General features: G+C 40.0%; 2 protein-coding genes across 3 annotated transcripts; one reads left to right on the top strand and one right to left on the bottom strand.

Annotated features, from left to right (window-relative positions):
- Nucleotides 1-2327: 2327 nt before the first annotated feature.
- On the bottom strand, nt 2328-22070 carry MCPH1 (Microcephalin). Of its 2 annotated transcripts, none has more exons than XM_071590497.1 (9): nt 21733-22070; nt 21529-21638; nt 21260-21454; nt 20971-21102; nt 16725-16855; nt 14505-14774; nt 13819-13984; nt 12214-12291; nt 2328-2781 (listed from the first exon to the last, which is right to left on the bottom strand). In XM_071590497.1, the coding sequence occupies exons 1-9, from the start codon at nt 21797-21799 to the stop codon at nt 2440-2442; spliced, it is 1491 nt and encodes a 496-aa protein (XP_071446598.1). In that variant the 5' UTR covers nt 21800-22070; the 3' UTR covers nt 2328-2439. The 2 variants fall into 2 exon arrangements, with proteins under 2 accessions (XP_071446598.1, XP_071446599.1); XM_071590498.1 differs by having other exon boundaries at nt 2533-2696.
- A 99-nt stretch (nt 22071-22169) lies between these two features.
- On the top strand, nt 22170-24576 carry Myd88 (myeloid differentiation primary response protein MyD88). Its single transcript, XM_071590499.1, has 7 exons — nt 22170-22430; nt 22499-22698; nt 22909-23004; nt 23076-23203; nt 23283-23451; nt 23523-23688; nt 23767-24576. The coding sequence occupies exons 1-7, from the start codon at nt 22282-22284 to the stop codon at nt 24212-24214; spliced, it is 1356 nt and encodes a 451-aa protein (XP_071446600.1). The 5' UTR covers nt 22170-22281; the 3' UTR covers nt 24215-24576.
- The last annotated feature ends 2253 nt before the right edge of the window (nt 24577-26829 follow it).

The following is a 26829-nucleotide window of genomic DNA, read 5'->3' as shown; positions in this document are numbered from 1 at the left end:
GATTGGAGCGTAGTCAAAAGAGTTACCAATAAGACGAGGCACCCTAATATGGCATCTCTACGTACCGCCATCATAGCAGCATTCGTGAATATGGACAGCGCTGTTTTAAAGAGTGCATGTGATCGATTCAGGGCAAGACTGGGGGCGGTCATTGCAGCTGAATGGGGTTGAGCAATGTTACTCTTGACAGATACCACTACTTGTATGAAAAAGGATTTTCATTTTCATTTGTATTTTTAAAAATAAATATGCTTTTAAACAAAAGTTTCATTTGTCCGGATTTAAGCACCATACCATATACATGATTGACAAATTCCTACTTCATGAACAAAAATATTTTCTTCGAGAGATGCTTTAAATTTCAACAATTTCATTTAATACACACCTGGTGGTGGACAACTCAAAGAGCTTTCCTCCACAATGAAAGAATGATCTGCTTGAGCAAATTTATCATACAATTACAGCTATAAAATGCATTTATTCATAAATATTACTTACCTCATGTATTAAAGTTAACTTTTTGACATTCAAAAGTTGCATGTGAAAGTCTGACATTAAAAATATTTTTTAGCTGTTTAGCATTAAATATTAATATAAATTTTGAATTTGGCTTTAATGTTTTTAGTTTTGTTTGCAACTAGTAGAAAATACTTCCATTTGTTAATAATCGGCATACACATCTATGATGTAAAATCAGTTTTTTTATTTAAACTGTGGATTAAAATTTAATGAAAAATACTTACATGCCTCAATAATTCAACATCCCAGTTTAATCCAATGTATTAATTTCTTCCAGTTCCCAGGTAGTACACTATAAGCTATTTTGTCACTGATCTTTCTTGTCTCAGGATACCTCTCTTAGCAACAGGCATTTTATTAATCTTGCTGAGATAAACAATGCAAACACTTGATTGTCAGATAAAAATGAAAGGGAAATACAAGGAATAGAAACAATGCCATTAAAAAGTGATGCAGATTTTCTTAGCTGAAGTATTGAAATAAAATATTCAATTGTTTCCGGCTCAACTTTATGGAAATTCATTTAAATAAACTGAAGAATAGAATGTATCTTTCCACTGTCCTTTTATTCACGTACAACTAGTTTCAACACTCAAGCGTCATCATCGATGACGCTTGAGTGTTGAAACATTTAATTATGTTGAAATAAACATGTGTCAAGAGGGAATTATTTCAGAATGCTCCATTATGATTTAATAAGCGAGTCATCCGGATTATGGAGGATTCCCAAAAACAATTGGTGCTGCTCTAGAAAGAAGGCTTTCACATCCACCATGTAATATCTAGGTTTTGGCCCAGAATATGCACTTACACTTTCTGAGTGGGTGGTTACTTCAGGTGCTTATAAGATTAGATTCAACATCATTGGTCATTCAATCCTAAGATGGGTTGACTGCAGCCCTCCATCCTACCCTATCTGATGCTAATTGGATTTAGTTATAAGATTATGATACCTTATATACTATAAGACATCATCAAGACTGTGGGAATGACCACTCTGAAGTGAGTGGTCATTCCCACAGCATTTCTACAATTCAAACTCATAAATGATGAATTTTTTTGCCGGCTGTATTAAATATCAGAAAGAATATACTCGCTAGCAAATTCCAGCTAACTGTGCACAAACTTTGGCTATTTTTAATAGAAACTTTTCATGGGCATCCTTATATCTGTGAAGTATTTATGATGGAAAGTTACTAGATTAGCGATCAGAAGCTAAATACTGAAAGGTACCAGGGGCAGGTTTAACTGCATATATATAGCTCTTCATTTACTCACCTACCCTCATATCAAATTAATTGAATAATGTACAAACAAAAATACACTGAAGGCTTAAAATGCAGAAATATCGAAGTGTGATAGTCGTTCCCTTGACCTTTTACCTGTGAAATTTCTGTTGTGTTTCTGCATTTTAATATATGTTAGCAGATGACCCAGCACCAAATATAGCCTGACAAGATGAGGATGGCCTACGGAAATCATGAAATTATAGCGCAAAAAATAAGATCCAGGAACAAATACAGACTAAAATGAATTATGACATTTTTAATTTATATACATAACTATGTGAAAGTGAACTATGAAAACTATGACATATTATGTTGATACAGTAATGAATACCAATAACTGACTTTAACAAATATGTCTTGGCAATGGGCAATAAATATAATGCAGCAACATGCTGAAGCAAACCATAAATATCTGCAATAGAGGAGACTGAATCTAAGAATATTTAAAAAGGTTCCACTATTATACACTTCAGAACTAAAAAAATAAACTGATGTAACCATTTAAAAGTGTATAATGTATTGACAGTTTAAAATACTGTACTATTTTCAACTTTTTCACCAATAAACACTCACAGAAAGCTTGCATAGAAAATATTTTTATTTAGAATTGCCAAGAAAAACAAAGGCAATTTTAGGTAGATCTCCTTTTGGAGCGTGTCTCAAGTAAATATGGAGGAAGAAACGGGCAGATCAAGTCTTCACTTATAGAATCCAGGACCCACTTTTCAGTCACATAAATCTGGTCCTTTACACGCCTCATAGAGGTGGAACTGGACTTCCCCTGGCCAGCAATGACTATTTTAGCTGCTCTCGCACACGACACCACATATCCACCACAGAGCAATAATAGCTCTCTGACATCTGAAGCAGGAGGGCTGGAACACGAAGCTGCAACATAGAAAGGCCCATGTCTGGAGAACAGGTAGTGGCGGAATATTGATGGCATACTTTTTTCACGAGCAATTCGAACTTTCTGAGGAAAGAGAGAAAATAAAATCAATAGCAATTTAGCTGCTTTGAATGTTCTATGGCTCACTCACTCAGAATCCAAAAAAAAGTGCTGGTTGGGTAATCTGTCTAGCAATGGAAATAACCTTTCACAATGAAGTTTTCTCGGGTTTTCCCCCAGGTCAGGGGTTCCATGTTGGCCCGATTGATAGCCTGAAGGTCGCTGGTTCGAATCCCAATGACTTTAATTTTGGCCAACATGGAACCCCTGACCCGGTGGAAGACCCGAGAAAACTTCATCAAGCAAATACGCCGGGAAAGCACCAGATCTTACTTAACCTTTCACAAGTTTGATTTGAGTGCATAAATATAAAATACCCCAGGGATATATGCCTTATGAGTGTATACTTATCATACTGTTATCCCAATAGTTTACATATTGTATACTGAGTGTGCTTATATGAAGTAAATATTATAAATTGTAGAGACTGTTCAGAAAATCTACAGCCATCAACTTTTCCTTTCAGTGGGTGCAGGTCAAAGTGGTAAACTGTCAATTGATTTGAGAATGAGTGTTTTCCATATTTGCTTTTACTTTTTGGGTCATGTTGCGCTATCACTGCACATGCAATGAATTATGATCCATGACAAATTGGACCGATCATTATGGAAGAATAGCAGGAAATGCTAAAATTTGAAAATCATGCTGTGAAATCCTTCAGGGCAAACTTACTTTTAAAGAATAACCAAGAATTAAACAGGAGAGGGGTGTCACTCCATAAAACATTCTAAAAATAACACAAGATGTAATTTTAGGGAGAGTATCACTCCAGGATGCATTACTCTCGGAACCCATGGATTTAATGTAATTCAGAAAAAAATCCTCCTTCACTAAGGAGGTACTTACTTTTCATTACATAAAAATAATTTTTGTAGATGATATAATTTAGATGCTGAAGTTGCCGATTGAAACAAAGTATACCAGCATATTTTGTGAAATAGCATCAGGTAATTACAGAAAGTACACTTGTTTTCTTGGAAATTAAAATAATCAGAACCAGTTTTGATGAAAGAAAACTCTAAATGCCATATTTTACACAAACTGTTCACTTACCATTGAATTTGAATAAAATGTGGACATTTTAAAAGTTAATTTTGAGTTCTTGTTATAGTCAAACAGAACATTAGAACTTAAAATAATTTTTGATTTCCTCAATCTGGAGTATAAAGAGATTTTAAGGTATGCTCCTACTTGCTGGCTTTTGCTTTCTGCAGAATGAGAAACACATTCTATTTAACTGGCCTGCTCTGAAATCTTATTTTCTATCATAAGGGGAACATAGATGTTCTATATTTATTTGGGAAGCCTTTATGTAAGGATACGATAATTTATTGCTTTTGCCCATGTTATCATTTGTTTTTTGCAAAATAATATGAATATGTTTTACAGTATCCTGTGTGACGCGGTATTTAATTTATAGATAAATTTTCCCCGATACCGCGAGACAAGGGAGGCCGTGACTCTACTTGTTTTGAGGGCGCCAGGCTAGCCGCATGGCTAGCCGCAGAGTCACGCCGCTGGCTGTCACCTGGCCCATCACACTCCTCGTCCCAGGGGAGGGCTCGCTCACCTTTGATGTGCCCCGGGGTGGGCAGCGGCTCTTCAGCTGAAATCACGAGGGACGCAAGGAGGCGCATAAAAATGGACTCCGACGAGTAAACTTCATAAGAACTATTTATTATCACAAGAAAAGGTGTGGGCGCTCCCAAGCAAACATGACGCGCGGTGCCGACGCCTGCTGGGCCACGATGTTGGGTGGCCGCTCGGCGGCAGCCGAAGATGGCCGCCTCGCTGTCGACTGCTGGGTCCCGATGTTCCGGTCGGGGCCTGCGGGGGGCCCACACGGCGAGGTCGGTTGCTGGCACGCGCACCCCCGGTGTTCGCAGGCTGTCGGTGACTCGACGATGATAGCACACGACCTTCTCTCTCGGACATCTCACAACGAACTCTGCTTCCCACGTGTTGGCCGGCACTCTCCGCGCGCGGCGCGCTCCGCTCTTCTTTTTTTCTTACATACATTGTCGGCGCCCACAGATAGCGCCCCGCCGTTCTACGGCTCGCGAGAGGGGCGCGCGTATTCGAACTGGGCAAGTGACGCTGCGCCAAGCACAACGTCACATACCCCCTCCCTAAGCCGGACACTCGTCCGAGTGGACCGCTTACAAACGAGCCTGCAACTGAAACCTATGAACACAATATAATAACAACAATTTCACAGATTTCTACCAGTAGTTCACTCAGTTTTGAGATTCTGTCTTCAGCTATTGGATAGAAAATGGATAGCACAACTTTTTCTAATTTTAACCACATTCTCTATGAACATCAAGTAATACATTTGGTATGAACAAACTTTTGGCATGAATCTTTCATACATTCCAAGGGAATTTCTCACAAAATTTCAACAAAAGCATCACTCGCTCAGATAATTCACTCTATTACAGGCAGTACGTCCTCAGCTCAAACACATCACACCTCGTTTGCAAACTTTCATTCACCACAATTCAAGGGCTATGTGCCATAACAACAATAATGTCCGACAGAGATTTTCACATCATTGAAAAATAAATCGCTCACTTTGACACACAGACAAGATAACATGAGGCAAACACACAATATACCTATTGCATAATACCAAAATTCATAAGGAATTTTTTTGAGAGTGTGCTCCTTGGGCTTGGCGCTCGGAGAACTCACCACTTTGACGAGTGGATCTTGGTGCTATATATCGTTTCAAGTCACCAATATCTACTTTCGCGTTTTGCTTATTGGAACGCGTTTCTACTATATAGACTGTTGGAGACAGTTTTTTTAGTATCGCGATTGGTCCTTCAAATTTAGGGGCTAGCTTGGCTGAAAACCTATCAATCCCACTGGACAGATGGTGGGTCCTACGCATTACTAGGTCTCCTACATTAAATTCGATGTTTCTTCTACCCTTATTATACGCTCGCGCCTGTTTTTCCTGAGCTTTCTCTATGTTCTCGGCTACTAGATCTCGTAACAAGCCTAACCTATCGGCCCTCTTTTTCCACGCTTGTGGATCCAATCTGCTCTCTATGCCTTCCCCCTTCTCAAGCTCGCGCCGCAAACTCTTCACTGGCAGTGGATGCCTTCCGAAGTTCGAGTAGGCTGGCGAGATCTTAGTCGAGGCCTGCTTCGCGGTGTTGACTGCATGCCTTAGTTCTTGTAAATGCTGATCCCAGTCTCTATGGTCTTTTTCTACAAACATCGCGATGGCCGTCTTCAGCGTTCGATTGGATCTTTCCACTGGGTTTGCCTGAGCATGGTATGGAGGCGTTGTTGTATGCGTTATTCCATACTCTGCCAATGCTTCTCTCACGCATTTGTTATTAAACTCTTTTCCATTATCTGTCAAGAGATACTCCGGCGTTCCCCAGCGAAATAGGACAAGCTCCTCAAGTGCTTTAACCACGTTGGCCCCCGTAGCAGCTCTGACCGCCTTTAGCTCCACCCATCTTGAAAATAAGTCCTGAAAGATTATTAAGTACTTGTTCTTGGCTTTGCTAAGCGGAAACTCCATGAGATCTGCTGCTACGACGCTCCATGGTCTCTCTACCGTTCTTTTACCCAATAGTCCCTGAGGCGCTTGCTGCGACGTTTTGAACTGTTGACAGTCCTGACATTGCCTCACAAAGTTGTGAATGTCGTGATAGGCCCCTCTCCAATAGTAATCTCGTACGACTCGATCGAAGGTCTTTTCCACTCCGAGGTGGCCCGATGAAGGTTCACAATGGGCATCCCTTATGACCCGCTCTCGACATTCTTTTGGAAGCACGAGTTTCCAGCCCTCTTCACAATCAGCGATTGGATCGAGCAGCTCATCGTACTTGTAACGATACAAGTGGCCCGCTTCGACCTTCCAATTTTTATACCTCTCCGGATATTTGGTGACTTCCTCGACTCTGCGTTGGTAGTCCTCATCCTTTACTTCCGTAATTTCAGCGATCTTCTCTTCGCCAGAAAGTTGCTCGTACATACGAGATAGTGCATCAGGCAAATCATGGATTTTACCTCGACGATGCACCACCTCGAAGTCCCACTGCTGCAACTCCAGCGCCCATCTCGCGAGCCTACCCGTAGGTTCCTTGAGGTTTCGCAGGTATTGGAGTGCGGAGTGGTCTGTGATCACGAGGAACTTGTAGCCCTCTAAATAAGGCCTTAGTTTTTTTATGGCCCATAGAATAGCTAATAACTCTCTCTCTGTCGTCGTATAGTTTTTCTCAGCTGATGTGAGAACTCGGCTGACATAAACGATTGGATGTTCTCCGTCCTCAATCACTTGAGAAAGAACACCTCCAATTGCTTCACTACTCGCATCAGTTTGTACGATGAAGGGTTCAGAGAAGTCCGGCCTTGCCAAGACCGGGGCTTCCGTAATGGCCCTTTTGTATGTCTCAAACGCTTTCTGCTGTTCCTCTGCCCATTCCCACTCTTGACCTTTGTGCAATAACTTGACCAATGGAAGCTTGATTTCCGAATCGTCCTTTATGAACCGAGCGTACCATCCAATCATACCAAGAAATCGTCTTAGTTGTTTGAGGTTAGATGGTGCTGGATAATTCACGACTGGAGCTATCTTTTCCGGATCTGGTCTAAGTCCCTCTGCGTCTAACAGATATCCAAGATATGCAGCCCTGGTACAACAAAACTCGCTCTTCTCCTTATTGATTACTAGCCCTGCCGTCACACTCGCTAAATTCACTCTAGGCGTGGACTCCACGCCGACTCCCCCTCCCTGAACCGGACACAGCCTATCAGGTTTGTCCTCAATGGTTACAGGGTATATCACACTCTCTGCTTGCTTTGGCGGCTGGAGACAGGCTGGCCTGTTCGATCCTACCAAAGACTTAACCCTTTCGCTTTTTTCCGACCAAACGGATTGGCAGAGCGGAGCTGACTCCGTCGACCAATGCGCCTTCTGCCCCATATGCGGTTGATTTGATGGGCGGAGACGGGCTGACCCGCTCGGCTCGGCGAAATCAACGGCTGGACAGCAAATATCAGCTTTGCGGTGGAGGTCGGCCGTCCGTCTCGACTGCTCAGCTGGAGAGCTTTTCCTGATAGCTCCATTGCATTGGCCAGATCGATAGAGGTTGGCTGTCCACCTCGATCTGTAGATTTCTTCATCCTTGATCTTTGCCAACGCCTCAGATGGGTGGTGGATGTTGGCTGTCCAACTCGACCCAGGAGCAGATGTTTCATCTGGCCCATCTGAGTTTATCTCCCTTCCTTTCCCTATACAATCCTTTATTCCACTATTTACATCTTCCTTGATCGAATTTGGTTCGCAGAATTTGGCTGTCCAACTCGGCTTTTCCAAAATCGAATCACCATTTCCTAACCTAATTGACTTATTCCTATGATTATCTAAATCTAATTCAGCCGGTTTGTGTTCGACGGATTGGTTTGCGGGGAAGCCGCTTGGGCTAGGCGACTCCCCGCTTGTCCGTTTTCCTGCCGAGTAAACAGATGTTTGCAATTAGGGCAATTAATTGCCAATAAGCCGACCTTGCCGCAAAGTTGGCACTTTCCTCGTGTCCTACCCTGTCGACTGGGGCAATTGACACTGATATGCCCTCTTGCGCCACAGCTGAAACACTGGACTCTCGGGCACACATTTGCCCTATGTCCCGACTCTCCGCAGGAATAACAAGCTCCGTCAAAGTCCGGTCCCTGGTCTCTCGCCTGTGAAGGCCTAGACAACGTAGGTCTCGTTATGGCCCGGTTGTCCCATCGGCCATTGTAACCTGCCCCAGAGGAGCTGGGCGTGACCTCTCTCGGAGAGGACGGCTCGCCATTTTTCCCCATAGTGGGCGGTATTCTCCCTCCCCCATCCGTGATGGACTTTTTCTTGACCTCATTGGGTTGAAGTTCGTTAACAATGCTGGTCTTCTTATTCATTTCCTCCACATTGCTCCCCAGGGCCCCTACTTTCGCTAGTTTTCTTGATCCTTGCTCTTCTCCTTTCCTCACATAAGCGCCAGTCGTGATTAGCGACTCGCTAGCTGGCATAGGATCATGATAACGAGCATTGATTGCCATTCTTCTTTCATACTTATGACCACAATCCATCAGCTCATCCAACGTCTTAAGGCGTCGATCCTTTATCTCATTTCGATATTCTGGAAGTAGATTGCTCAACGCGACCTTGAGCAGTTTCCTCTCTGACAACGGTTTCTTCAAATATTTAGAAAGATGTTGTAAGTTGCCTATAAATTCTGCTATCTTCTCCTTCCTCCCTTGGGTTCTATTGGTAATTTCCCTCATCACTTGCTCTTCGTCCCACTCTTCGACGAATCTCTGTTTAAATCGTCGTTGAAAGTCATTCCAGTCTTTGATGTACTCCTCCGTGGCCGCATACCAGTTGTAAGCGGTATCTCGAAGAGTAAACGGCAAAACCTTCAAGATATCGCTATCCGAGGCATTAGTGCTGGCTCTGATGTTTCCCAACTTCTGGAGGTACTCTCTTGCCTTTGAATTGCCGTCTCCTCGAAATTCAAGCTTCCAACTCTGGAACGCCTTTATGCATCTTTGCGAGATCTCAGCTGAGCGTGACGAGCTCGTACGATGTCTCTTGGATTTAGATGCCAATTTTCTCGGAGCACTGGCCCTTCCTAACTCAGAGCTGATGCTCTGTCTATGTCCATCGTTCCCTGATGTATCGTCCGAGTCATCACTGCTGTCAGTAGATAACGACCCGCTCGTTACCTCCGACTCTGAAGAAGATGACGAAGTGGATGTTATTTCCCTCCGATACTTTTTCTTGGAACCCTTTCTCAAGTTCACTTCCTTATCGTTCTTCTCACTGCCCAATTTTTGTAAAATTCGGCTAATTCCATCCGTCAGGTTGTTGATCATCTCGTTCTGCTGTTGCAATTGACTCCGCAACTCCTTTATTTCCTCAGAGTTGCGGTCGCTCTGTACTGGTATCTCTTTCTGATTTGATTTCGCTTCCGAAGGCAGAATGCGCAGTTTTTCCTTTTCTCTGGTCAAATCTGACGCTTCTCTCCTTTCCCCCAACGGCGGAAAATCATATGAGTCCATCAGCGGCAGTTTGGGCTGAGGGCCTCCCGCTGCGTTTGCTGTAATGGTCCGAATGGGGTTCAGTTCCTCATTAATTTCTCCGTTGCTTGCGGCAACTTTCTCCGTCTCGATGTGCTTCTTTTTATGCCCCTTACTGCATGCTCCTTTCGTTTTCCGCCCTGCCTCTAGGTCTTCGTCCCAGTTTAAGGCGTGTAGAGCTCCTGAGAGGATTACATCGTCAGGCTGCACATCCTCGTCCAATTCTTTTGACCATGGTGTCCCTAACCGTGGTTGTGCCAAAAGAAGCTTAGCCCGCAATAATCGCTCTTTGCGTACTAAGAGTGGCCCTACCAAGGAGTGTCCTTTACTTGACAACTCATTTTCCACCTCTTCTTCACTCATTTGCTTAATTATTTCAAATTCTGCCTTTACCGCTGAATGCCGTAGCAGTGCCCTCATATCTCTCTGATATCTCGCCAAAAATCCAGTGTCACCCTCCATTGTAAATTAGGAAGAAGAAAATTCTTAACCTATTGAATAATTAAAGGATTTGCCCCACCTAACCTAAAATACGCTTACTGCAAAAATTTAATCCTAATCTAAAGATATTTCCCTGTTCTACAGTTATTATAACAAATAGGGTAGAATAAATCAGAATTCTATATTAAAAGCATAACCTAACCTCAAAATTCAAAAATTACAAACTCCACTTCCTCTTTTCAAAGGATCCTCTGCCACTCTGGGGATACGTGGCCACGCACGGAGCTTCCCTCACGCCAATAATAGTAGTTAATCTTAGAAACCGATCGTCCCTCCGCAACTTAACTGGAAACAAGTCGCCTCGGGAATGTTCACAGCTTTCATCCCACCCTCAACGCCAAGCAACCACTCAATGCAACCGCACAAACCACATTCAAGTACAAAAGATTGAGTAGAAATTATAATCTCTTATTTACTGCTTCCCTCACAAAGAATTTTAAATTTTTTTAATTTCATGAAAATGTATAGCGAAAAAAAAACTAATTTATAAATCAAATAGAAAAATTGTATACCGCTCGCGAAAGAGCTGTACGTAATAACTGGCGCTCGCGCGATGTTACTCACGCATCGTTCCCGCTCACACACACGCTATGCACACCATGCCGGTATCACTCCGCTCGCTCTCCTTCACACCATTGTTGCCTCGTCAAGGCCGACGCGACGCCATTTTACACTCGCGCCGCATGCGCACTCTCGAAATATAATTGTCACTTTTCTCGCACAACAATAGAAAGGCTGCCCCACGTTGGGCGCCATTTGTGACGCGGTATTTAATTTATAGATAAATTTTCCCCGATACCGCGAGACAAGGGAGGCCGTGACTCTACTTGTTTTGAGGGCGCCAGGCTAGCCGCATGGCTAGCCGCAGAGTCACGCCGCTGGCTGTCACCTGGCCCATCACACTCCTCGTCCCAGGGGAGGGCTCGCTCACCTTTGATGTGCCCCGGGGTGGGCAGCGGCTCTTCAGCTGAAATCACGAGGGACGCAAGGAGGCGCATAAAAATGGACTCCGACGAGTAAACTTCATAAGAACTATTTATTATCACAAGAAAAGGCGTGGGCGCTCCCAAGCAAACATGACGCGCGGTGCCGACGCCTGCTGGGCCACGATGTTGGGTGGCCGCTCGGCGGCAGCCGAAGATGGCCGCCTCGCTGTCGACTGCTGGGTCCCGATGTTCCGGTCGGGGCCTGCGGGGGGCCCACACGGCGAGGTCGGTTGCTGGCACGCGCACCCCCGGTGTTCGCAGGCTGTCGGTGACTCGACGATGATAGCACACGACCTTCTCTCTCGGACATCTCACAACGAACTCTGCTTCCCACGTGTTGGCCGGCACTCTCCGCGCGCGGCGCGCTCCGCTCTTCTTTTTTTCTTACATACATTGTCGGCGCCCACAGATAGCGCCCCGCCGTTCTACGGCTCGCGAGAGGGGCGCGCGTATTCGAACTGGGCAAGTGACGCTGCGCCAAGCACAACGTCACACCTGAAAACATTCCTTGAATCTCTGAAGAAGCTTGCTGGCCAAAAAATCTGCATTTAGAATAGATCATCTCTCTTGCCACTGTCATTGTACCAAAGTACAAAACAGGCATTCATATAAGCTGAATCCATCGATTCATCCATATCAACCCAAGCAAATTTATTTAAAGTTGAACATTAATAGAATTATTTAAAATATTAATTGAGGCCATCTGTAGCCTATTTTGGACTCTGGACATGTTAAAAATTCCTTTAAAGAACTGAGCATCATAATTTATTTATTTCATCTTTTACTTGCATGAATGTGCATTTTATACCAATTACTTCATTCTTACCATGATAGCAGGTAAAAAATAGTTCAATTCAAATTCCTCTTCATTCAGCCACTTGTTACTGTCCAGGGACTTCAAGATCTACGAAAAGGTAAATAACTTTACTCAGGTAAACATTGTAACAAGTATTTGAAATGCAATGTAAAAAGAATGGGTAAAAAGTATGACAGGTTATGCTACAATGCAAGACATGAAAAGATGGGAGGATTATTGCTTGAAATATGTAATTACTCAAGAAAATTTGCCAGTAAACAAGGCACACTATAAGATTAAAAAACACCAAAATTTCACAAAAGCAGCCACTGCATTAGTGGATATTCATCATGAAAAGTTAAAAATCAAAATAAATAGAAGAATTACCTGGTAAGAAGTGCATAAGCCAGGATTTTCAAGCCAAACACAAAATTCTTCACTAAAAAACATGGCATTTCTATAAAGGTGTCTACCTGACATATGAAATCCCCACACAGAAAAATTCAACAATTAGTGGGGCCAGGGTCACCAATTATTTAAAAATACAATGGACCACAGACATACATTTCAAGGAAAGAAGCTGTTTCACTTATTTTATGTTCTAATTTCCTCAGAAAGCCAAATGATTCTTTTCCAGCAAAAGGAGAGCTGGCAGGAAATGTGCTGAATCCCCATTATGGTGTGCCAATTCATTCTAATGCATTTCTAAGGATATACTATTGATACTGGCTGATAAGGACATGGAAAAGAATAAAAGGCACACAATGCCAGGTTACAGGATCACCCAGAGAGCTGCTGCAAAACAAAAGTTTGACAATCCAAAATGACGCTGATGGGGAATATCATAAATACAGACAAAAACGGTTAGGTTTAACGCCAGAGACAACAGATTTTGCAGAGAATATTGGAGAAAGTAATGGCTACCAAGACTTCATTTACATTGTTTGACATGGATGATTATGTGCATAACTTTCACATCTCTCTGATGATTAGGAGGGTGCTGTTTTGTTTAAAATTACTAAGTTTTACACTCAGCCAGCTGAAGACTATCGATTTGCAGTATTTATCACAAAAATTTAATTGAGTTACCTGACTAAAACAACACTTAGTTTACCTTAATACTGCATATATTTGGGACATTTTGGATGGCTCAAAACAAAATACGAGAACTTTGTCTGTTTAGATGTAAACTATTTCTAACAGGGCAATGCTCATTTGGTATGAGGTGACCTTGCAGAATGTAACTTTTATAGAGCTTCACAGGCCCATCTAATACTACTGCTGATATTTTTATGGAAAATTAGATTGGCGTCTCTCAACAGACTATACTATTTACCTCTTAGTTTAGGAAGTTATTTTTGAGTGTTCAAATCAAACTACTTACATTACCCATTATTTATTCTGGAGTAGGGGACTTTTTTTATGTTATATATATATGTTTGTAACTGAATGAATTATTATGATGAATGGTTGATTTATATCCTTTCCTTTGGCATGAGACTCATTAGAAATGGACCAAATTGATACATGTGCATTGAATGAGAATCGCTTCGCTTTGTGGATAAGAAGCTGTTTTGACTCACTCAGCCCCCTCAAAAGGTTTCATACATGGAAAACCCTAATAAGTCTACTCACCCATTCCTTTGAAAGAATCCAACAGCCTCGAGCTATGCCACGAAGCATGTTAACTGTCCTCTTGGGTGGATAACTGCAAACAACATGCCTGCAGCTGCTACTTACAGCCTTCTCAACTTGAAATCCTCCAATTTTCTCCACAATGCTAGTGAGCAACTGCACCTCCCTTAGGAAAGAAATGAAAAATTAAAACCTTGCCTAGCAAACCAGGGTCGGTCCCCAGTGGCATAAGTGCTCTAGGAGTGCAAGGACTCCAATGCAATCTAAGTGGGCAATACATATTTGTTTTGCTGGATTTTAATTATTTCTGGGAGAATGTAACAAGGAATGCATCAGGACACTGCAGATGGAATCAAGCAAACTATATCTAAGTGAAGCAGAGGTTCTACAATCATTTTGGAGACTATGAAGATTAAATGTACCTACACACATACATATTTTCACTTTTATTTATAAATAAGAGTTATACTGCAGACACACCAGTGTATGCATTCCCAAATCATATATGCCAGCAATTCAAACTCACCTAACGAACACCAATTTTTTTCTCAAGGCTCTTGGAATACATTATTTGGTGGTTTTATTGTGTCCCTTCATGTGCATGGGGTGCAAGTGGGAAATTTCAAAAGATACATTGATGACCTCTCCAATTTTATACAGAGAATCACAAAAATACTTATACTTACTCAGAATCTAATCCAGTAAATACAAGGCTGGGCATTTTATTGAGATTCAATGATGCTTTGAAGAAAAATGTGATAGGAATTTGTGCTTTTTTGTACACATTTGTTTCAAATCCCTTTGTTCCACCAGGCCACCCTGGAAATGTTTCCCTTGGGATTTTGAATTTGCCATTCTCACTTGGTTTGTCATCATCCTGAGCACTTAAATTGGAGGGACAACTGTGGCGCGATGAGGAATCTTGATCTAAATCTTCCTTCTCCTCAGCCAAAAACCTGAAGACAGATGAAAAAATGTTCATCACCACAGAAACCTGCTAGACAAATAACTCATGTTAATATAATAGTAATGAAGAAAATACCATACCGGTATTTTGGTCAAGGGAGGAGGGATACTTTGTAAAAGCATCAGTCGTATCAATCGGCTACTGGGAAGAGGGATGTTGTCTAAAGAACACCAGAGCACAGAGAAGACACACCTAAGTTGAAGCACAGACCACGTTAAAGTCAAGAGTAGATGGTTGCCTTGATGGATTAAATACTGGCATAGAAGTATTTTCTTCATTATAATTATACTGCCTTACAATGTCTTTATAGCAACTCACAGCCAATAGTTCACCTTTTAAATGTTATCAAAGAAACCCATACAGAATTTCAGGCTGTGTGTCTACTATGAGAAATAGCAGTCCAGCAAGGACAGTGCTGGGCTGCAGACTTAAGGGCCTAGCATTGATTCCTGGTGACATCCCTGCATATCCTTAGCTTATCCATAACTACAGTTAAGCTGTGTGATTTTTTAGGTTCCAGATCTTCCTTTTTCTAGACCTTCCTCCTATTTTTATAGTTGCATGAGTGGTCTGTCCAATAATTACGCAAACTGAGGCCATAAAAACTTTATTTTGCAAAATTTAGTCTGCATCAATTTTGTCCCCTTCAAAGTAAGTACTCTCCATTTGTTGCTATGCACTTATTCCATCTTCTTTTCCACTATTTAAAGCAACCTTGGAAGTCCTCAGCAGTTTGGCTTTTTAGTTGTCTCGTCGTTCCTTGCTTCATAGTGTCCACATCTTCCCAGTTATGTCCTCTCATTACATTTTTGCATTTTGGGAATAGGAAAAAGTCTGATGAATCTGGAGGACGATCAAGGATGGTGATTGAATTTTTTGCTATAAACTAGCGAACAATCAATGCTGAATGTGCAGGTACATTGTCATGGTGAAGGATTCATCCATCATGTTCGGTTAAAATAGTGTGCACTGTTGATTTTCCTAAATTCAGTTCATCAGCTATCATTCGGACAGTTTTTCGACGATCGCTAAGGAGAAGGGACCGCACACGATCAATGTTGTCATCAAAACAGGTGGTTTAAGGTCGTCCCTCAAACCAGGTGGTTGAAGGCCGTGCATCATCCGTGGCATCTTGCCAGCCACCTTTAAAATGCTTTATCCACCTGAAAACAGATGTTTTCTTCAGAGCATTATCACCGTAATCAACAGCTGTCACCATTTCAGTAATTTCTTGATAACTTTTACCGCACTTTACCAAAAACCTAATGTGAATTCGTTGATCTGTGATTTTGTCAATTTCCATTTCTGACAAACAGTAAAAACAAGGAAAACAGAAACTAACATAACTGGCACCATATGCACAGCTCGACGATCCACCAAGCAGAGACGGCTCATTATAGCGGGGTTATAGTCTGCGTCATGGCCACCAGATTGCACCAGTTCACGCATTTATTGCACAGACCATGCACACATCTGTATTTCCCAACTTTTCAGATATGCAAGGTAGGCTTCAGGCAATATTATATTGGATGACCTTAATTTTACAGTCCACATTATCTAAATGCATTCATACGTCAATTAAATGCAAAGAATAATATATTTTAAAAACCATAAATACCATAATCAACCTGAAAGTTGGTTGGGTAGGTGATGGTAGAGTCCACCATATACTAAGCCTGAAATTCCCATATCAGGGTAGGGAGCCAGATCCCTTCCCTGTGCTGGCTATGTTTTCCCAAAAGAGTAAACAACTTGGCTGGAGCTAAGACTCTTGCCTAGCAATCAAACCCAGACCCTAGGGACAGGAGTCTAAAGCTCCAACCCTGGACTTCCCACATTCCATTAATGATATATAATGCAATAAAAATTAATTTGCAAAATATATAACATTATCCTGCATGAGGCATTGTAAGAAAAGTAAAAAAAATATTCATATCACCTGTTGTATAATTTTTTGGTCAATGGCTCATTAATATCAGCGCTCATTTGACTACAGGGGAATATGTCGTCATCTTGAATTGATGAAAATTTCTCTCCTGTTACATGCTCAAGTGTTCCAATAATTCCATCCTGGAAAGAGACAAAATTAAGTTGCTGGGTGTGCATAAATATATAGTAAAACATTTCATGCATTCTAATTTTGAATTGGTTAAAATAATGAATTAAATGTGGTGTGCAAATACCTGATCAAGGGAGTAATTGGTAGAACTATTTATTTTAATTTTCATTTGTTTGAGTGACGGGTCACGGGCCTCTGGCTTCCCGCCAAACAATAACTTTCCCACCCCCTTCTATATTCCACCTATAAGTGCCCTTAAGTGTACGGCTTTGGGTTTTACTTTCTTTCCATGCACTCGGCCGTAGTACGTTCTTTATCTATTTACTGTAATTCCATTTTATAATATTTATGTATTTTCCATGAAAAATGTTTCATTGCAGCACAATATCTAAAATTTTTCCTGGCATAAGCAGTGGTGGTACAAGTGATGAATTGAGGGGTGAGAGACTGAGGGTATGTTATTCCGCCATAAGAAACCCATCAGTGAAAAATTTATTCCTTTGGTATAGGTATATTGATGATATTATTTGTACCAAAAGGCAACTGGAAAATTTCATGAATGTTCTAAATAGCCTCAACATATTTATCATATTTACATTTAAAACAAGAACAATGGAACTTTGAACTTAAGTAGTCGTCTTAACATATTTGTCAGCAGGCAAAATGCATTTGCATGAAGTCATCAAGAGTGAAACACAGGCAGACCACAGAAAATACCATAATTAAGGTATATATGAAATGCAATAAAAAATAATTAAAATACAATACACAAATTTGAAGATCAAAGATATTACATGTTATATGTCATATATTCACTATGTTATAAAACAAGTTTTTTACAGAGTATCTTATACACACAGTTTGGATTCCCTGTGCTCCAGGCATTTAACTGTAGATGAAGTTTGCTCAAGAGTTTGAATCCTTGGTGTCTGATGCTGCTGAGGCTTTTTGATGTTTAATGGCTGTTTAAATGAATAAGTTTAAACGATCTTGTGTTTTAATTATGGAAATCTGAATTATTTACAAAGGGATTATGGTTTTTGTGTTTGTGATTCACTGCGTCCAATATGTAAATGCATGAAGCTGCCAAAATGTAGAGTTTGGTACAAGCCAATGTAGTGGGAGTATCCAATGGAACTTGTTTTACTACTTTTAAAATTCTTCAATGCATCTAAAATATTTTTCTTGTATCATGTGAGGATCCCCAAAAGGAATTCCAAAGGCAATCCTCGAATGGATAAAACCATGATAGGCAGCCTTAAGAACATCCAGGGACATAGATTTTGCTAAAACACGCATAGCATTGCAGAGTGAGCTTAATTTTCTTGTCAGCTTTATTATATCTTCTTCTCATGATAAATTACAATCAACGCAAATGCCTAAAAAACTCCCCTCCTAGGAAATATTTCAACAAAAATAAAAAAAATACCTTCACCAAAATAAACGGTCAAAGGTCATTTTTATAACATGCACATTTTACAGAACATTTTAAATCATACCTAAGATAAAACAAAAATAGAAAAAAGAGCAGTCCATACAAATTAAAATGTAAGAATTGTAATGTTCTGTACAGGCACCACAGCATGAATGAAATTCAAAGAAAGATTTAAAAAGCACAAACTCTGATAATAAAAATAGAAATCCATCTTTGATTATATGAAGAGTCCACCTAAACTTGACCTTAGGAGTGTCAATTTGGCAAAGGAAAACTCCACCAAGGACCCAGATAGGGCAAACTCAAAAGAGTGCAAGATCATTCTGTTTGCTCCATTCAATAATTGAAAATTATGAATGCTTGAATAACTCTCTTTCTTTCTTCCAAGCATTAAATACCAGATCAAATTGATTCACCCACCCTCTTCGCCTCCTCTCCAACTGACATCCCCTCATTAAGCCCACTACATTTCTCAGGGATGCAAGAACCTCCCTCAACCGATCACCCCCCAGCAAACAGCGGTGGCCCAAGTTTCTACCTCTACATATGGTTCGCACATAACCCAGGACCCACCATCCGTACTTCCCCACAATGCACACACCCTCTCCCAATCCCCACCCATAACCCTCTTTAAGAACCTGGATAAAATGCAGATGTTACACTGCAATGGAACCTAGGTTGTGGACAATGAAGAGTAATCCTCAAGGGAGTGATCCCACCTTGTACATAACCACCACAGTGTTTACAAAGCATATTTGACAATGTCTTTCTAAACGCAAGTTCTCTTTTTCGAAATACAAACATGACACAGCTAGTATCAATATGAAAATTGCCATCAATGCAACCTGTTTAATATTCCCAGACAGCGGAAGACAACTTATTTTTTTCAGTCAAGATAGTGTATTGACACATCTGTCAAACTGGCAATTGAAGTCTCCTGAGTGTTGTAAAACCAGTAGGGTGGTTTAAAGGAAAATGTTTCTCTGAAAATATTATTTAAAATTTGACATATTTAACTGTATTTCATTCCTCTAACGGAATCTTCAACATCCCACTGCCGATCAATAGGCTTTTCATCCATCTTTCCTGTCCTCTTATAATTTCTCCCAACAATTCTATCTCCTACCCAATCATGCCTAGCACTTCCTCATTGACCACAATTCCTTTCTGTCCATTTCACCTTCTCCATTCTTCTCCACACCCATATTTCAAAAGCCTCCAAGCTACACCTATCCATCTACTCCAGTGACATGTTTCTACACCATAAATTACTATGCTCCATATCAAAGTTTTGATGAGCTTTTTCTCAACATCCTTACCCAACATCTCTGTCATCAACTCCCTCCTCCTCGTGAAAAAGTATGTAAAATACAAAAGGACCTCATCAAGACAATAAATATAATACAAACAACAGAAGTATAAAATAGGTACATCAAAAAACAAGTCCCGCAACAGCATGTGAGAAATATTCATCCACTGGATATAGAGATATTTGGAATGCTAGACATGATTTCATCACTGATTTGAATTTGGCAAAGTTGGCCATTCTTGCAGCTACTGGTTGATACTTAGACAATTTAATTCCCATATTTGAACATGATCGTTGAGACTTAGGAAACCTACATTGACTGAAATGTTGAAATGCACATACATTAAAAGCATTAAACAGTTTCTGGAATTTAATTCAATGATAAGAGAGCATTAATACCATGTCACAATAGGTACACCTAATATTGGTTAACAAAATCAAATATTGGAGTACATTATTCACAGTAGTAACATAAAAATGCATACATTATTAATGCAATTATGCTCTACATAGTGAAACAAATGTCAACAATAATGGAAATTCATAAAAAATGAAAGCAAGAAACGCACTAATTTTAAGAAATCTAATGAAAAGGATGGTAAAAATTAAAATACCCTATCAGGATAACATAAAATGACAATCTATTGATTTAAATGGCTATAACTGTTATAAGCTGAACATATATCTCAACGAATATCTGACGAATATCTCAACAATATTCCCAACCAGTAAGTTCATACTTTTAGTTTCTAGCAATGGTCATGGTCTGATTCATGTTAATGATCAATGATTTTTCTGAATTTGATATTGCACGTGCATGTTACAGCCAATGTTCATGGGTTTGTACCAAACGTTTATGTAACTGTGAGCATCATTTCTTTTATGTATCTTAATTGAGCCTGTGTCTTTGCTCCTATTTGACGTGCCTTATATCATGTACATACACCACCCACCTGGTATTTTTATATTGTGATCTCTGGGCAAATAAAAAGTAATAATAATAATATGCTTTTTCCCTAGCATTTATGACTATAACGTAGCTTCGAACAGGAAAATAATGGGAAAATCATACAAGGAAACAACAGAGGAAAAAAACATCTTTCAACCCACAGCTAACTCAACCTAAACTTATAGTTGTCCCAGCTCTGGGAGCTCCTATGACAACATTTCCCGCACGATATGTCAGAAATCTTCCATATTCACATGGGAAATTTTAACAAATATGAAACTCCGGAGGAGTTTCCGGAGCTCGAGGACAACTATAAATGAGCTTGAATCTTAAAATGCATTTCTTCTCACAATGGGAACCCAGTTTAAAACAGCTAAAAAGCATTTACTCACATAGGCTCCATTAAAATGCTTTCACTTAGTTTAGTACTTGCCTTTATTAAAGCAGCATTTTCATCGAACAAATCTGGATTGAAATATGCTTCATATGGCTCGTTTTCTTTTTCCTGGGAGGAACGTTTTTTCTTCCTGAATCCTCTGCGATATGGCACTGTTCGTCTAGGCCTCTGTTGAGATGAATGAAAAAATAACTTATTCAGCGAAATGTGATCAAAGTAAGGTTTAACAATTTTTTCCCAAGTTAAAAAATAATTTTAGGTTCACTGGTCCTGTTCAACATTTTACAATATAACCATCTGAGAACGGTAAAATAAAGTGTCACACCTTCGCTGACGGAGAACTGAAGATATCAGGTTCTTCGTATACATCCAAATGTAATGCACAGTACGTTTCTTCACATGCCCGACTCAACAAACGTTTACTCTCTTCGATCCACAGCACAGACAACAAGGGTATGTTCCTTTTCCTAGCTTTTTTGTAAGTGGTTCTGGATCCCTCGTTAAATAACACGTGAGTCACCTATTTAAGTAGTTAAATATTCACTTGAAAAGATATAATATAATGCGAAGAATCTTTTCATTTCGATAGCATACCTTGTTACTGAATTTTTCCTCTATCCTGGCCCCCAACGATGTTAATTGTGTTTTTACACACTCACTTCGGTTTTCATTACCCGACCATACTTCAACGTACGCAGTTACACCTTTAAAAATATAATCAATTTAAGTCAAACAACGTTCAACTTTCAAAAGAAAGTTATTTAAGAGATACACAATAAGAGCAGAATGAATACCTACCGGAGAGAATGCTAGTATCCCTTAAAGGTTGGCTCAGGTGGCACTCATCGGCAATATCTAACTCCATCTCCGTTCCGAAATTGTCACACGAAATGAATGTTTATAATAACAACTTCTTGGTACAGTTTTTTAAATAATCGTTGACTCAGTCTTCCATTCAAATTTTAAACAAAGCACCATTTTTGACGCACTGAAGCAGTCATTTATTTAACGCTCACTACTACTACAACATATTCATGAAAAAACGAATTCAGCCTCGCCATGGAATAATATAACTGTCAACCGGACGGTATCCTCAAATACTGTAGTTTAACATGCACGAGATATACACATTTAGATGAACTCATATTTTAATAAAATCAACCTTGATCATTGCAAGGGAGAGAGAGCATTGCGATTAGCGCCTCTAGTGAACATTCTTGACGTTCTCGATTCACAATTGCCGATCGTAAATAATTCTGGGAACATTAGGGTCACATCAGATTACAAAAATGTTACGATAAAATTTACCCTTGCATTATATCTTATATCACACGGACTCGCTTAAGTATGGGTGCTACGGACTGCTCGACGGCTGGTAATGACACTGAAGATCTAGTCAGTGTCTCCGCTCGTGCCTTGGGAGTGAACACCATCAACAAAATTTCTGTTTCCTTAAATACTTTGAAAGTTCTACCAACGGATGAAGGGCTTCCTAGGTAAGTCAATTTTACCGTAATGCATGAATGTGGGAGTCAAAATAATATAAAAATGCTAAATCTGACAGGGATTGGAGAGGCCTGGCTCAACTTACAGGTTTGGATGGAAACTTAACAAGGAGCTTGGGTTGTAAGCCTGATCCTACCGCTGAAGTCTTGAAATTGTGGATTAATAATAAAGCAAGCGAGGCATCGATCGGTTCACTGAAATCATATTTGAGCCAAATGGATAGATGGGACATAATAGACGACACTTCAAGTATGATAGGTAAGAATGTAGATCATGAACGTGCGCAATTATTCCCATCAATGTTGACTAAATTGTTAGAGGTCCACTTGAAAAAGTGCATCTCCTTTATAAGGTATCTGTTTAAACTGGGACGTGCCAGGCGTTGTGTCAACCATGTAACAGACGCGTCATTCGAATGAATCGTGCTGTTTGCAGTTATCAAAACACTAAAATATTTTATCGTTCCAGAGCAAGATACAAAGGAATTTACAACACGCTTGAAAAATGTGGATATGTCAGAAAGGCACCTAGCAGTGGAAGCGGATAAGCACATCCTTACTGTTGGTTTGTATTCCGATACAATTCACCAGGTTCTCTCAGTTACCACATAAAAATAAATTCGTTCCTTCTTGCAGATGACGTGTGTCGGCTGGAAAATGGCTTGCAACCTCAGAACTATGATGCTTTTCTCTTGTTTGCGGAAGAAGACGTTGATTTTGCCATGCAAATAGTTGGCAAAATGGAAGACGATTATGGACTCAAAGTAATTGTTTTACATCAATTGGGAATTCTAATAATTAACAGAGGTAGCATACACAAGTCATGTTATATATTACTTCTAGCTTTGCATCAAGGATCGAGATCTTGTTGGGGGTTTAACATTTGAGCATGAAGCCATAATGAAGCTAATAGCTGAAAGATGCAACCGGCTTATTGTTGTTGTTTCACCAAACTTCCTAAAAAGCGAGGCCAACAAGTTCTTTGTAACATTTGCTCAAGCCCTGGGTATAGGTAAGTAATTTTCTTAACTGTCAGTGGCCTTCTAATGATGAATTGATTTAATTCACTTTCTCCATCTGTAGAACAGAGACAGCGTAAAGTTGTACCTTGCCTATACCAACCATGCCAGCTGCCTCCAGAGTTAAGTTACTACTTCTTATTGGACTTCAATCGAGCTGGGAAACTATGGAACATCTGGGAAAAATTGAGGGACTCCATTCAGGCCCCTCCACTTAAGTCAGACAGCCGGTATATGCACCTACCATCTTAATAATCACTGTTCATATATTTGAAGCATCATCTCATGCTATGCTACTACTTTTTCAGAATTCCACTCTATGAAACAAGGTCATGGGCAACTCAAGCAAGGACTCCAAATATGAACTCTGCATCAACTGAGAACAGTCAGAAATCCCTGTCGCCTCTGCAGCAACGAGAGCCACCACCTCCATATTCTCCATCTGATATGACACAAGGGGCTGTGCATAATTCAGATGGTGGTATTTTCTCAAGTGCACCAGAATACTGCAGTTCCAGCAATGCAGTACCGGTGGGCTGGAACAAAATTTCACAAAGCACCTCTGAAAGTAATCTGATTACGCAACTCCATTTAAATGGTAATAACTTGATTAACGAAGTACATGGCTCAGAGTCAGATGTCTGTCATCAGTTGGAAGTTGGTAAAGAGAAGGGGAAGCCATTCCGCTGGCTCAGGAAGCTCCTCCCGAGAGAAGGGAAGAGAAAGCGACACAAAAAGAAAGCTGTGTGTAATTAGTAGGGACCCAAGTGTGCTATCTGTCCAAGTAACTTGCGAACTCCTTTGAAGGGTGATTCTACTGCATAGTTGAGGACCAACCTCTTGGTGGCTATAACTTGTGAAACTAACAGTCATCTTCAATGCTGAAATTTAAAAATTTTAGTCAGTAGTGAGCTGGACCTGGAACTTTTAAAGATGAGGTTAGATAGTCCTCAATGGCATTTGCCAATTTGCAGATGGCATTGTTCATATACAAACTCAGGGTCACGGTCAATGTAAATGTGATATTGCAAATGGTCTGTGAAAAATTATTGTACATATGTATTTTTGAAGCAATTGTTTTTATAATGTTTTGTTTCATATGGAGATTAATAAATGTTATGGCGAATTATGCAAAATGTTTTCATGCAGTTATTCTACTTAGTGCAGAAAGCTTAGCCAGTGATAATGATGGTTATATAAGAAATCTGGGTGCTAGAAAGTACACAATAGAAAGAAGCCATGCACTCCACACGATGTGCAAGCACTGAATTTCAACATCTTACCAAATATTGGTAAAGCCAATGACTCAATTTAATCCTATAAGACTAACAACCAAATTTTCCTACTGTGCCCTCTTATAGAAAGTACACTAGGGTAGGGGGGCCTTTTCCAGTACTTATGCTGGCTACTGATTCTCAGAATGCTTATGTCCAAAAATTTGAAGCCAACGCTGTAATAGGTGAGCAAATTTAACTCTAGATGCTAAGAGAACAAACACTATTGCCTATGGCACTATGTCATTCTACAGAAAACATTCTCAATATGCATTGGTACTAATGGCATATTATTTTGGCTTTATGAGACTACACTGCACATGAGACATCTATTTATTAACTCATGCTATGAATGTTTTATTCAATCCACTGAAAATTAAACACATTCAGAATTGGGTATGGTTCCGACTGGCTTACGTTATTGGAATATATATAAAAAGAATTCGTAGCTAGTGGATGTTTAAATGAGACAAGATGATGTGCACAGAATAATGTGAATTTGTCTTTTCCAGGGCACAATCAACCAGGGAATTAATTAAAAGTGAGCATAAGACCATTGCTGTCATGATCAATCTTAGTATTCTTTCTTCAAGTTGAGATGCAAATGAGGGTGCATTTGAACTTTCATCAAAACATTGTGTCTGAACACACTTAGCAAATTTAGATGTAAATTCTTTTGAGTGGGTAAAATAATCAAAATTTTCAGCGGTTAACATAGCCTTGTTCATGCATTACTTCAGTTAAACATTTGACCTAAGTGGGCACCACAATTGGAGTGAATATTTCAGTCTGTCGACCTTACCATGGAGTGAGCACTCCATTTGTTCTCCTTGTTTCTTCAGTGATTGGACATGTAAGGTCATTGGTATACATGGAAGTTTTAACAATAGAGTTGGATATATAGTGTTTTAACAAAATAGTTTGCCATATTCTTGTTACACCTTGGAAAGGGGTTCAGGCAATGCAATCCCATAGAGTAGACATTGAAAGGCAACAGATCAGATAACTCGAACCTCATTTGAAAGGAAGATGTTCTTTGCAGTCACCAAACCATCTCCATTATAGGACTTTATACTAAGGTTAGCACCATCCTGTTTTAGTCACGCCATTTACTATTGCTTCCATCTTCCACACTAATTAGTCTTATGTACATTGATTAATTTTCATATTAGATATTAATGCCAAAAAAAGAATATATGCAGTCTATATTTTAGACATATAATTAAGTAGTAACGATCAAGATATGACACAAAATGTAGTTGCTAAGTCACTAACATGCAGTCATCGATCCAGTTATATTTAACAGCTGCCATCAATTGTGCAGAGCATCATCTATGACATGCAAAGAGTTCTTTCTCACGTGAACCCAAACATGCTTCTCTAAAAGATTACTGGCAACTGCAAGGTAGGCAATTTGTGCTGCATATTGTCAACACCACAAGTTGCAATTACTATAAAAATTTCTATAAAAATGTGCAACTATGAGGTGAGAAACTGATCATCCTAGCATACATCCCATAAGGTAAGCCATGCTCTTTTCTGTATTACATAACTAATTACTATACTGTGAATACTGCCCGAGGATTTGAATAATAATTATATAATGAAGAATGCTCCAGAAAAAATTCAAATTAGGACATCAAAGAAAACTTCAAAACAGAAAAAACAAAATTGCCCAATGTTAAGTTTTTAAGTTCTTTATTGTTAGGAAAATAGAGCAACCCAAGAATGCGATAAAGGGATAGGAACGATGCTAAGCAGAAACGGCAAGCACCCTCACAAAGAGGGCATTGCAGTACAGGAACTTGTAGACGAACACCGACGTCACATACCGAACTTCTCTCTTCAGAACAATGGTGAGGTAGAGAGCTGGGTGGAGGTATGGGAAGGAAAGTGGATGGGATAGGCATTGCCTTGATGGCAGTTAGTGTTGGGGAGGGGATTAAGGGACAAACTCAACCTATTCACCTGAGTCAGATGAACTTCTGCTGCAGCACCTGCAACACATGACCATTGCTCTCAGAGAAAAGTGGCAGTAATTGCTCTACACCAGAAACAAAAAAATGGCCTCATAAAAAACAATGAAAAAAAGGAAAG

This window comes from Hetaerina americana, unplaced genomic scaffold, assembly GCF_022747635.1.
Source record: "Hetaerina americana unplaced genomic scaffold, ioHetAmer1.1.p SCAF_4, whole genome shotgun sequence".
Taxonomy (NCBI): Eukaryota; Metazoa; Arthropoda; class Insecta; order Odonata; family Calopterygidae; genus Hetaerina; species Hetaerina americana.
The sequence above is the reverse complement of the archived record's forward strand: the minus strand, read 5'-3'. Positions and strand labels throughout refer to the sequence as shown.